This window comes from Asterias amurensis, chromosome 12 (genome assembly GCF_032118995.1).
Source record: "Asterias amurensis chromosome 12, ASM3211899v1".
NCBI classification, from domain to species: Eukaryota; Metazoa; Echinodermata; class Asteroidea; order Forcipulatida; family Asteriidae; genus Asterias; species Asterias amurensis.
Genome location: NC_092659.1, coordinates 1,925,365 through 1,937,226, shown reverse-complemented (window position 1 = coordinate 1,937,226; position 11,862 = coordinate 1,925,365). Strand labels below are relative to the sequence as shown.

At 41.1% G+C, this 11,862-nt stretch overlaps 3 protein-coding genes across 4 annotated transcripts in view; 2 read left to right on the top strand and 1 right to left on the bottom strand.

Moving 5' to 3' along the window:
* Positions 1-720: 720 nt before the first annotated feature.
* LOC139945199 (neutral cholesterol ester hydrolase 1-like) lies at positions 721-6,662 on the top strand. Its single transcript, XM_071942493.1, has 6 exons — positions 721-914; positions 2,097-2,250; positions 2,654-2,876; positions 3,208-3,271; positions 3,943-6,501; positions 6,584-6,662. Exons 2-5 carry the CDS (start codon positions 2,116-2,118, stop codon positions 4,733-4,735), a joined length of 1,215 nt encoding a protein of 404 aa, XP_071798594.1. The 5' UTR covers positions 721-914; positions 2,097-2,115; the 3' UTR covers positions 4,736-6,501; positions 6,584-6,662.
* Positions 6,663-7,615: 953 nt separating this feature from the next.
* LOC139945201 (serpin B6-like) overlaps positions 7,616-11,862 on the bottom strand; it is a 49,699-nt gene continuing 45,452 nt past the window's right edge. The window contains exon 4 of the transcript XR_011787061.1: positions 7,616-7,661. The gene's annotated coding sequence lies outside the window, so the exon portion shown is untranslated. The remainder of the gene's footprint in view (positions 7,662-11,862) is intronic.
* On the top strand, positions 7,699-11,772 carry LOC139945085 (neutral cholesterol ester hydrolase 1-like). Of its 2 annotated transcripts, none has more exons than XM_071942340.1 (5): positions 7,699-7,936; positions 8,670-8,811; positions 9,623-9,842; positions 10,372-10,435; positions 10,842-11,772. In XM_071942340.1, the coding sequence occupies exons 2-5, from the start codon at positions 8,689-8,691 to the stop codon at positions 11,632-11,634; spliced, it is 1,200 nt and encodes a 399-aa protein (XP_071798441.1). In that variant the 5' UTR covers positions 7,699-7,936; positions 8,670-8,688; the 3' UTR covers positions 11,635-11,772. The 2 variants fall into 2 exon arrangements, with proteins under 2 accessions (XP_071798441.1, XP_071798442.1); XM_071942341.1 differs by lacking the exon at positions 7,699-7,936 and adding an exon at positions 8,349-8,441.

Here is an 11,862-nt window from a genome sequence, read left to right as displayed (position 1 = left end):
GCCCCTCACAAGATTTAAATAAATTGGATTGAGGAATTTATTGGAAAAAGGATTTACTATAATTATCCGTTTGTTGTCTGAAGTAATTGTAGGTTCGTATCGATACCAATGCATTCTGGGGCAAAAAGTAAATGGCGCATCGATCATACACCAGTGGGGAACGAGGTATCTGTATCTAGCGTTATCACGCCCAGAAAAAAACACTCCCGAAAATATTCCCAACCGTTCCATAATACCTAAATAGTATCGAAACTCCTCAAAAGTTGAAGCACATAAACGCCAAATACTTTTAGGCTCACTGACTCCACCTTGCATGGTGCCAAAAAGTTCACGAACGAATAATGTTTGCAGATGTTGCTCATGATGTGCCGCAACCGCAGATCCCTATACCACCGTTGCGTTTTGCCCTTTTGGTTTAATTGGCTGTGTGGTTTTTCTTATTGCTCCAATTCACTCTTTTTCACTGTCTATACAGAGGAGGGACGTGGCTACAACCTATAAAAAAAACTTAAAAAAATACATGACATGTGTAATTGCCTGTAAAGGATGATTAAAGTTTTTGACATGTACAGTGTACATGCACACCGGCTGCTTGCATTGTACAAGCGCAAGGTGCAGGCTGTACATACCCTTACAGTATGTACATGTACACGATGCGCACTGTTAGGTTTGTATTGTACTCAACTACCTTGACCCGCAAAAAAAATACCTCGACTGTTTACATATTATGATGTGGATGATTGTGTACTGATCCTGCTGTTGTGTGAAAAGTATGACCCTCGATTATTTCCCGCTAACACAAACTCATTGCGCTGAAAGGGTGACCAAAATTCGCCTCTTGCTCGACACCAGAGGTACGCCGGCCTATACGGTTGCTCTATTTGCTGAATCCGATTACTTTAGCTGAATACAAGGTAAGTTTATTGATTCATTCCCATTATTTATGACTACACCCGGAACTACAACAATTGGAGTTGTTCAAGAAGAAGGATCCATGAGTCTACCAATATAGTGCATGTAACGACGCCAATCAAGACTATTTACATGTATGTACATGTAGGCCCCTATCACACCTACTGGGGATTGTATTGAATGCCGACTGCTATATTATCGCCACTCTAGTGTCAGCAGGTTAGTGGCGGTACAAAGTCTATAGCCATATGTATAGACTGCAGTGTTTGTACCCTTTGTGTTTTTAGGGCTTAGGACAGAAATATATATTGTCGATTTTGATTTCTTATAATAATATACGTCAGCACTTCTCTGGTGCGACTCCTGTTCAGAACATAACAACCACCATCAGAAACAATTATAAAATTCGATCGCGTAATATTATTGAAGCGGGCCTCGGTTTGTATAATATGACCTTTCATGTGCATAAACAGGCCTATGTAAAATTGTGTTTTGTTATCGGTAATGTGAATTGATTAGTTTTCGTCGGAAGGCTTATTCAGTTTGTTATAAAATTCAAAATAGATGTAAAAAATGTAGGACTTGTTAAAAGAATCGTTTTTACGTTTCAGCTTTTCACTTAGATTGTAATGGGCAAAAAAATGTACAACCGGGACACACCAATTGCGAGCGGTAACAATTTAAAGGCAGTGGACACTATTGGCAACTACTCAAAATAATTATTAGCATAAAACCTTTCTTGGTGACGAGTAATGGGGAGAGGTTGGTGGTATAAAACATTGTGAGAAACGGCTCCCTCTGAATTGCCCTAGTTTTCGAGAAAGAAGTAATTTTCCACGAATTTGATTTCGATACATCAGATTTAGAACTTGAGGTCTCGAAATCAACCATCTAAACGCACACAATTTCGTGTGACTTGGGTGTTTTTTTTTCTTTCATTATTATCTCGCAACTTTGATGACCGATTGAGCTCAAAGTTTCACAGGTTTGTTATTTTATGCATATGTTGAGATGCACCAACTGTGAAGGCTAGTTTTCGACAATTACCAATAGTGTCCACTGCCTTTAACCGTTTTGCCACGACACGTGTCAACATTTTCATAAAAAGTACACATCATTCGCGGAATGATCAGCCTCTTATTGTTAACACCTAGGGCTATAACGTTTTACTTTTGCTATTGCAGGTAAACTAGTGCAGCCGCCATGATAGTAAATATTTTACTCGTGTCTGTGCTTGTGTCTGCACTGGCGGTGATTGTGTACGTCGTCCTACTACCTGTACCAGAGGGACTAGAAAACCCATGGAAACTCAAGATGTTAACAGTCACTATGAAAGTGGTGAGTATTGCCATAACTCTACAAAATATCAGACCCCTTGCACATGACGTCACACTGTGAAACAGCGCCCTCACTGAGGCAAAAAGAGGCAGATCATTGGACGACCAGTCTTGGTGCGTGTACAAAGAAAGTGGACATGACCTCAAAACAGCCGCGCTGCGCTTTAAGGGTTCCACGCTTAATTTGGGTCTCCACACCTTATTTATTGTCTATGAAAAAATGGCAGACTTGCAAGATGTCTCTAAAAGTGTTTCGTGTACATGATAGCACTTATAAAACCCTGGTGTAACACATCAAGTTCTGTATCTTAGCAAACTTTGAAGAACAAAAAAAAAACGCGTATACTGTGACCCGCTTTCAAATAAAACAAAATTTAACTGGTCATCAAATTATTTCTTTCCAGGTGTTTTTTCTTGGGGACTATTTTCCGTCGACAATGGCGAAATATCTCGACGAGCGTTCCCGGCCTGGTATGCGTGAGAAGGGTCCAAACGTTCCCTACACAAACACCGAGTTTGACGGGGTACTCGTGCGGGTATTTGATGATCAAAAGACCGGGCAGATTTCCACCAAGCGCCCGGCGATCGTTTTCTATCACGGTGGTGGCTGGCGACTCGGCCACATCGGTGAGTATTTCGCTACGGCTGTAGTTTTGAAATCAATAATCATTTTGTTTGAAAATTATTCATGAAAGCAAAGTGATACTTTTGGGGACTCTTGAAGGCAGCAGACTTCGATTCAATTCAAGACCCCCGCAAAGATGAGTCACTCTGATGTACACAAAAAATAAAATAAATAAATAATAATAATAATATTTCAGAGAAGAACATTGACAGCCACAACAAAAATGTCTCTAATTATTTCCCGAATTTTCATGAAAATTTGTTTTGTTTTTATTTTGTTAGAGCTTTAAATTTTTGTTTGAAATTTGTTTATATTTTTATTTGTTAACTTTAGACATGCATCACGCGATACTCTCAGTGTTTGCAAGAACTTTGGGTGTTGTTATCGTCAATGTTGAGTAAGTACAGTTTACTGCACAGCTTTTCACCAAACCTTCGAACATATTTTCAAAAATGTTTATAATTATAAGTTATTTATTTTTGCATAACTGTGAAAAAGTAGAAACAGATAAGTTTGAAGCTGTCAACAACGTTCGAAAATCAATCAAAACCAGCATTTTGTGAGGTTTTTTAAAGAACCAAGATCACCATATTTGGCTAGAAGTACACCAGTACACAGAATATTGCAACTGCATGTCTTCTTGATAATTTCATTGATAATCTATAACGTATACCCCTCCCCAATCCAGTAGACTTGTAGAAATGTCGTTAATGGTCTATCGCGGTGACTCCGTGAGACACTCGAGTCGCGGGGGTGGCGTAATTATCAGGTTTCCGCGATCGAACACTGCTCTCGCGAGATCACTACTCTCCTGCAAAGCTGTTGGCTGCCTTTTAACAGGGGCCAAAGTCGTGAGAGCAGAAGCCTCGCGGGGCCAGCATTCTTGCGATACAGCCAGTGTCGCGGGAATCGCGGAGATCCAGGACGCAGTCACCGCGACAGACATCTACCGACCCAGCTGCATCTTGACCATCGGAGCAATGCCGTTGTTCCTCATTGAAAATCTGTCCCATGAAATACTAAATCCGGCATGTATGAATAAAGGGACCTTTTCTTTAAATCTTTTAGATACCGTTTGGCCCCGAAGTACGTTTTCCCCGCTGCCATAGATGACTGTACAACAGCTACAGTTGCTTTCTTACGTCGCCTTGAAGAGTTCAATGTCGACCCAGCTAGAGTTGCTATCATGGGTGACAGTGCTGGAGGAAACCTTGCTGCAGCTGTTGCTCAGAGGTTGACCTTTGATCCCAAGTATGAGGGGTTACCCAAGCTGAAATTGCAGGTGATGATCTACCCTGCTTTGCAGGCGTTTGACTTTCAGCTTCCGTCGTACCAGCAGAATGGCGGTTATTCCACTATAGTTCTGGACGGTTATATGATGGTTGAGTTCTGGGTAATCTACCTTAACAACAAACCACATCTTACAAGTGCAATGCTACAAAACAAGCACACAACTCAACAAGCCAAGATGTCACCGAAAATCAAAAAGTTGCTCTCACACGATTATATCCCTGCTGAGTTTAAACAGAGTGGATATACGGCGCCACCAATGGTCGAGGGTGACCAGGCGTTGTACGAGGAGCTACATTCGGGTCTTATGAATCCGGACTTTGCTCCTCTTATGCGAGAAGATCTTCAAGGTCTACCGGAGGCGTACATCTTAACGGCTCAGTTTGATGTACTGCGAGATGATGGCATCATCTATGCTAAACGTCTTGAAGAGGCAGGCGTTAAAGTCACTTGGAAACACTACAAGAAAGGCTTCCACGGCATGTTTGGTCACAAAGATAGCCCATTCACCTCACCAACTGGAGTTGAGGCCACCGAAGATCTCATGGAATTTATTCGGAAAAATCTTTAAAGGACTACCGACCATAAGAGGGGGGGTCAGATTTTGAGGGGTTGGAAAGATTATCACCCACACACTTTGTGCACAAAATTTTACACACACACATAACTACCCAGTTCTAACTTCTAATAGATTGGGGCCATTTTTTGTAGCAGGCATTCAGATGTCTTGCTAACAGGAACGGCCTGTATATTTTATACTAGGTTCCAAAATTTCTAACACCCCTCCCCCTGCAAAACAAACTTGCTGTCTTCGGGGGTGCCAGTATTTGATGGATCCTTAATCCCGCTATTTGTTTAGTTCCAGAAAACTGTTTTCTCCAAAGTGCAGTGCTCAGGGGGAGTCAAAGTTCTTGATATTCTAGACTGGACCATTCCACTATATCAGAGGGGATCAAAACCCAGAGTTGTAAGTGAAGCCATAAGCTTCCAGATGTCTTGCTGACAGCCTTTGCTAGGTTCTGAGGTTTCCAAACTTCCCACGGCCAAGTAAAAAATGTTGACTTGGGGTGTGTAACAAGTGGAGCCTTCACACAATGTGTATAATTCCTAGTGTTACTCCCTCAATAGTCTTGGTGCAAGACGTTTCTCTTTTCCCTTTCACGCACACCGCGGCCAATTCACCAACCGCACCGACTCACCTGACTTAGTCCACTCACCGCCCCGGAAGTTTCTCCGGGGCGGTGAGTGGACTTGTCAGGTGAGTCGGTGCGGGTGCGCGCGCTGTCAGTGAATTGGCCGGTGTGCCTGAAAGGGAAACGAGAAACGTCTTGCACAAAGACTACTCCCTCGCATAAGGGTTGTCATCTCATTTCAGTACAAAGTTACAAACAAGTGGCTTTAGTAAAAGTCCATCAACAAAGTATTAGATCTCACACAGGTCTAAGAGTTTATCATGATGTTTAACGCGGTAGTGCCTGACATAAAACTTGTGTTTAGAAAGTAGGTTTAGCCAACAGATGACGGTATAAACAAAGCAGATCTGATCTATAGAATGATTTGTACAAAAGAGTAAATATTTTTTACAGCAATGCATTTAACTGAAAAGTTGGTAGTAGTCGTAGAGTCATCCTGTCACTAAATTACCAGTCTTTCATAAAATATTTGTAGTTAAAGGCCGTGAACACTATTGGTAATTGTCAAAGACTAGCCTCCACAGTTGGTGTATCTCAACATATGCATTAAATAATGAACCTGTGAAAATTTGAGCTCAATCGGTCTTCGAACTTGCGAGATATGGATGAACACCCTTGTCACACGAAGGTGTGTGCGTTTAGATGGTTGATTTCGAGACCTCAAGTTCTAAATCTGAGGTCTCGAAATCAAATTCGTGGAAAATTACTTCTTTCTCGAAAACTGTGGCACTTCAGAGGGTGCCGTTTCTCACAATGTTTTATACCATCAACATCTCCCTATTACTCGTCACCAAGAAAGGTTTTATGCTTATAATTATTTTGAGTAATTACCAATAGTGTCCACTGCCTTTGAAAGTCTTGATACGTTGCTTTTTTTTTTTTAATGTAACCCAAATATTATGCATTTAATAAATTTACAACCCGGCTCACTGCACTGTCCTTAGGTGATCTCAACCCTCCACTATCATCCACTCTTATGCCTTTTCACATCAACATGTTTGAGAGATTTTCTTTGGGCCTATACCGTCCTCAATCATCAGCAAACGATTTCGGGGAGAAACAACGTCCGGACTTTAAAGACACTGGACACTATTGGTAATTGTAAAGACCAGTCTTCTCACTTGATGTATCTCAACATATGCAGGTCTGTTATTTTGTAAGACACTGAACACTATTGGTAATTGTAAAGACCAGTCTTCTCACTTGATGTATCTCAACATATGCAGGTCTGTTATTTTGTAACTTATAATGTATTTTTGTAACGAAGCCAACCCGATTTGGTTGCAAATAAAATGATGATCCTTGTGACATAACAACCAAATTGAATGCTTAATGTAAAATATTCATTAATAATCAAATCAAAAGTTTGGAATTTTGTTAAAAAAAAACACCAGAAAAATTCCCAAACTTTATCCCACAACCATGCCAAGCCAACTCCTAAAAGTTGAAGCACAAAAAAAAACCAAGGGTCAGGGCTAGTGCTATCTGCATGGCCCAAATAGCGCAGTGATGTCCCTGCCACCAATACTCACATGTGAGCCAACCAAACTCCAGAAAGGCACAAAAATGAACACATTTTGAACAGTCGGGGTCAATCGTCTGGCTATGGCTTTTGTTGCGCTAGCCATAGCCATACAATTTGTTCGTTATGAATAGTATATCACAATTTGGATACTTTCTCCACAGTTTGCACTTGCATTATGTGTACACACATGTTCATGCGACGATGCGCATGTTAATGCACGTGCACACCGTTGCATGCTATACAAGTGTACATGTACATGCGTCCCGTTGCAGGCTGTACATGTATATACGTATTGTACTACGACCCGAACCACAAAAGAAGACCACCAAAAAATGAACTTTATGCATTGTCCCTATCAGTACTCGATGATTGAACCGATTTTGTTTGAAAAAAAAGTGTGACCCTTAAAGGAACACGTTGCCTTGGATCGGTCGAGTTGGTCTTTGAAAAGCGTTTGTAACCATTTTTTATAAAATACATATGGGTAGAAAGATGTTGTAAAAGTAGAATACAATGATCCACACAAACATGCCTCGAAATTGCGTGGTTTTCCTTTTACCTCGTCGACTAACACGTCGGCCATTTATGGGGGTCAAAATTTTGACTCCCATAAATGGCCGACCATAATAGTTCGCACAGTAGAAGGAAAACCACGCAATTTCGAGGCAAACTTGTGTGGATCATTGTATTCTACTTTTAAAACATCTTTCCAACCTTTCCAAAAACGGTTACAAACGCTTTTGTTTTGACCAACTCGTCCGATCCAAGGCAACGTGTTCCTTTAATTTCTCGCATACACGAAATTATCATTGACTATCGAAGCCCGCCGACCATTACGCGACACTAGACTTGATTCAAGTCCCGTTTTCGTGCTGAGAGGTCCCTCATAAGCATATGCGCCATTGAGGTCCCGAGAATTGAACAGGTTGGGGAATGCAGAGCATCACAAAACAATAGTTTTCTGGCGATGGCACGGAATTGGGACTTGAGTCAAGTCTAGCGGGACGACGGCCTATTGCTCCATTGCTGAATCTATACTTGCTCAAAATACAAGGTAAGATAATAATCATACGCTAGCTATAGATTTGTACCATCTTTTTATTATTTTTATGAAGGCTACGATCGACAGACTGATATCATTGTCAATTTTATTTTTACCTATGTAGGATAATTTCCTGATTGGTACACAATTTATTCTCAGAGATGTATTCGAGTGCTGTACTATCACACCACCACGACAACAATGTGAATTTGTATAAGCCTTGACCTTGTACACAAACAGGCCTTCGTAAAATTGTGTTTTGTTGTCGGTAGTGTGAATTGATTAGTTTTAGTCTGTATACTCGGACTTTTTAATACTCGGTGTATCTGTGGGACTTATAAAAGAATTGTGCTCATTGGACTGTATCGTGTGTTTTGTGTTTAGAATCCTTTGTATTCTGTCTGTTATTTCTTAGGAAAAAAAACATTTTATGAGGTCATTCCTCCACGAGAAATATTTTCACCTGAAAACAGCGTTTTGAAAGGCAAGACAAGGCACTGAGTGAAGTGTATCGCAGGTACAGGTACATTGCTGAAGGATATGACCGGGACTCGAACAGAAACTGATCAGAATTAACAGCAGCAGAGCTCGAGTCGAGTCTGGTGTTCATTATAACATCTTTCGCCACAATTCACGTGTCAATACTTTCAGCAACAAGTTTACACATACTCCAGAATACTTGTTCAGGCTCTTATTGTTTTGAACACTAAAGCTATACTGTTATTTTTTCTCTTTTTTTCCCCAGGTAAATTAGTGCAGCCGCCATGATCAAACAGGTTTTACTGGTGTCTGCACTGGCGGTGGTGGCGTACATCGTTCTACTACCTGTACCAGAGGGAATAGAAAACCCATGGACACTGAAGATGATAACACTGGTTATGAAAGTGGTGAGTCTCAACTCTAACAACAACTTACAGACCTACCAAGTCTCACGCATTTGGCGTGAGACTCACGCATTGGGCTCTGTCTCACGCTCACACGCACATCAACCATTTTCTCACGCATTGGGGCCAGTTTCATTTCGGGAAAAAAAAATTAACGACAACGCATTGCCAAATCGCACTCGTGTGTATAAGAAGATGTTGGGCGGCGATTTCGGAAGGCCTTCTTAAACTGGCCAAAAAAAAAATTCCCGGGTTGGGGGGGGGGGTTAAGCTTTGAAAAACCTCACGCATAGCTGGATTCTGGACTTGGCATCTTTTAACTTAACCCTTGCACATGACGTCATGAGTTTGAAACAGCGCGCGACCTCTCTAGGCTCACGGAGGAAAATAAAGAGGCATGACCTGAACATCTGACGTCACATCGTGTATTTTGAAGATTGCAAAACTTACACGATTTGAAGATGATAGTAGCTAGAACGAAAGCTTCACTTAAATCAATTATACTTGCCACGGTGCTGTATATTCTCATAAGGTGCCAATTGTTTTAGCATGCCCAACGTAATTACCTGTGTATTTACGCAACTTTTCTATTAACATAGATTTTCACTTTTTTCCATCAAAAATTAACAACAAATGAAGCTGGAACTTCTACATGTGAAATAACATACATTAATATACATTATTACGTACATGTTCATTCACAGGAGTAGGGATTCATGTCATGGCAAAATAACTTCAACAAAATTTAGGTATGCAATACCTCTTAAAATAAAACAAAACGAAATGAAATGGTCATCAAAATATTTCTTTTTAGATGTTTTTCATTGGGAACTCCGTCCCGTCGACAATGGAGAAACTCGACGAGCGTTTTCGACCTGGAATGCGTGAGAAGGGTCCAAACGTTCCCTACACAGACACCGAGTTTGACGGGGTACTCGTTCGGGTATTTGATGATCAAAAGACCGGGGAGATTTCCACCAAGCGCCCGGCGATCGTTTTCTACCACGGTGGCGGCTGGCGACTCGGCCACATTGGTGAGCTTTTACGTTGATATAAGCAATGGGAAACTTTGGGGACGGGACTCAGGTGGCACGGACCACGCATGGACTCGGGTATTATTCTTGGAAATGCGAGGGCCGAGCGAGAATGACATACACAATAGAAATCCAAGTCTGCTGCCACCTGGCGTTCAAAAGTCTCCTATTTTGTGGCAATTTGTTGAAACGATTTTTTAACAATAACAATGAATGTTAACTTATAGTTATACACATCGTTTAACGGCAGTATCCCGATCCTATCTCTAACAAGCCACACAACAGCGGAGCCAAATTTAACTTGGATGAATAGATTTGAATTTGACATGGGTCTACGTCAGCACCTGTTAAATTTTGTTCAACATTTAGGGGCCTACATGTATTTACATACCTACAAACAGGCTTGTAGGAGTTAATCTTTAATTGTTTCCCCACCTGTCATGCAAATAGTTTTGTTACGCGAGAGCCTTGCAATGATTTATATATTTCTTTTGAAATTGTTCTAAAATGTTTTATTTGTTAACTTTAGACATGCAGCACGGGTTGCTCTCCGAGTACGCGAGAACTTTGGGTGTTGTGATTGTCTCTGTCGAGTAAGTAAAGTTTAAACCGCACAAACTTTCACAAACAACTTTGAAAATAATCGTCCAAAATGTTGTTTTTTCAAAATTGAATATAGATCACTTAATTATTTAATGCAAAGAGAAGAATTGAAACAGACAAGTTTGAAGTTGTCAACAATAAAGTTTGAAAATCAATGAAAACCTGCATTTTGTGAGGTTTTTTTTCAACAAAAACAATGAACACCATATTTGGCTAGAAGTAGGCCTACATCAGTACTGAGCATTGCAACTGTAGTGGTAATTTTACTGATAAACTATGACTGAACCTCTCTCCCCCATTGTAGCTGCACCTTTACCATTGGGGCAATGATGTTCATCGTTGAAAATCTCCTGAGCCACATAATGAATAACGAGACATTTTCTTTAAATCTTTTAGATACCGCTTGGCCCCAAAGCACATTTTCCCCGCTGCTATAGATGACTGTACAACAGCTACAGTTGCTTTCTTACGTCGCCTTGAAGAGTTCAATGTCGACCCAGCTAGAGTTGCTGTCATGGGTGACAGTGCTGGAGGAAACCTTGCTGCAGCTGTCGCTCAAAGGATGACCTTTGACCCTAAGTATGAGGGGTTACCCAAGCTGAAACTGCAGGTATTGATTTACCCTGCCTTGCAGGCGTTTGATTTCCAGCTTCCATCGAGCCAGCAGAATGGCGACTACTCCACTTTAGTTCTGGACCGTTTGACGACAGTAGAATTCTGGGCGATCTACCTCAACAACAAACCGCATCTTAAAACTGCAATATCGCAAAACAAGCACACAACTCGACAAGCGAAGATGTCACCTAAGATACAGAAATGTCTCTCACACGATTATATCCCTGCTGAGTTCAAACAGAGTGGCTATACAGCGCCACCAGCAGTCGATGGTGACCAGGAGTTGTACGAGGAGCTACGTCCGGTTCTTATGAATCCAGACTTTGCTCCTCTTATGCGAGAAGATCTTCAAGGTCTACCGGAGGCGTACATCTTAACGGCTCAGTTTGATGTAATACGAGATGATGGCATTATCTATGCTAAACGTCTTGAAGAGGCAGGCGTTAAAGTCACATGGAAAAACTACAAGAATGGCTTCCACGGCATGTTTGGTCAACAAGACAGCCCACTCAACTCACCATCTGGGATTGTGGCCGACGAAGATTTCATGAAATTTATCAGGGAAAATCTTTAATGGACTTAAAGGACTAACGTCTGCCAGAGAGGGGGATCAGGTCCCGGCGTAGACTTGTGGATAACTCTTTAATGGTCTTACTGTACAAGGTTCTCCCCCACTGCCAAACTAAAAAAATTTGTATACTGGGGAGCCAATGAAAGTGGAGTCTTCACACATTGTGTAATTACTGGTGTTATACCCCCTCAAATAAAGGTTGTAATCTTATTTGAGTTTTTTAAGTAAAAA

Coding starts and splice junctions, on each gene's coding strand:
- LOC139945085 (XM_071942340.1), top strand. CDS start 8,689: ATGATCAAACAGGTTTTACTGGTGTCTGCACTGGCGGTGGTGGCGTAC. Junction 8,812..9,622: donor TAACACTGGTTATGAAAGTG/GTGAGTCTCAAC, acceptor ATTTCTTTTTAG/ATGTTTTTCATTGGGAACTC. Junction 9,843..10,371: donor CTGGCGACTCGGCCACATTG/GTGAGCTTTTAC, acceptor TGTTAACTTTAG/ACATGCAGCACGGGTTGCTC.
- LOC139945199 (XM_071942493.1), top strand. CDS start 2,116: ATGATAGTAAATATTTTACTCGTGTCTGTGCTTGTGTCTGCACTGGCG. Junction 2,251..2,653: donor TAACAGTCACTATGAAAGTG/GTGAGTATTGCC, acceptor ATTTCTTTCCAG/GTGTTTTTTCTTGGGGACTA. Junction 3,272..3,942: donor GTTGTTATCGTCAATGTTGA/GTAAGTACAGTT, acceptor TAAATCTTTTAG/ATACCGTTTGGCCCCGAAGT.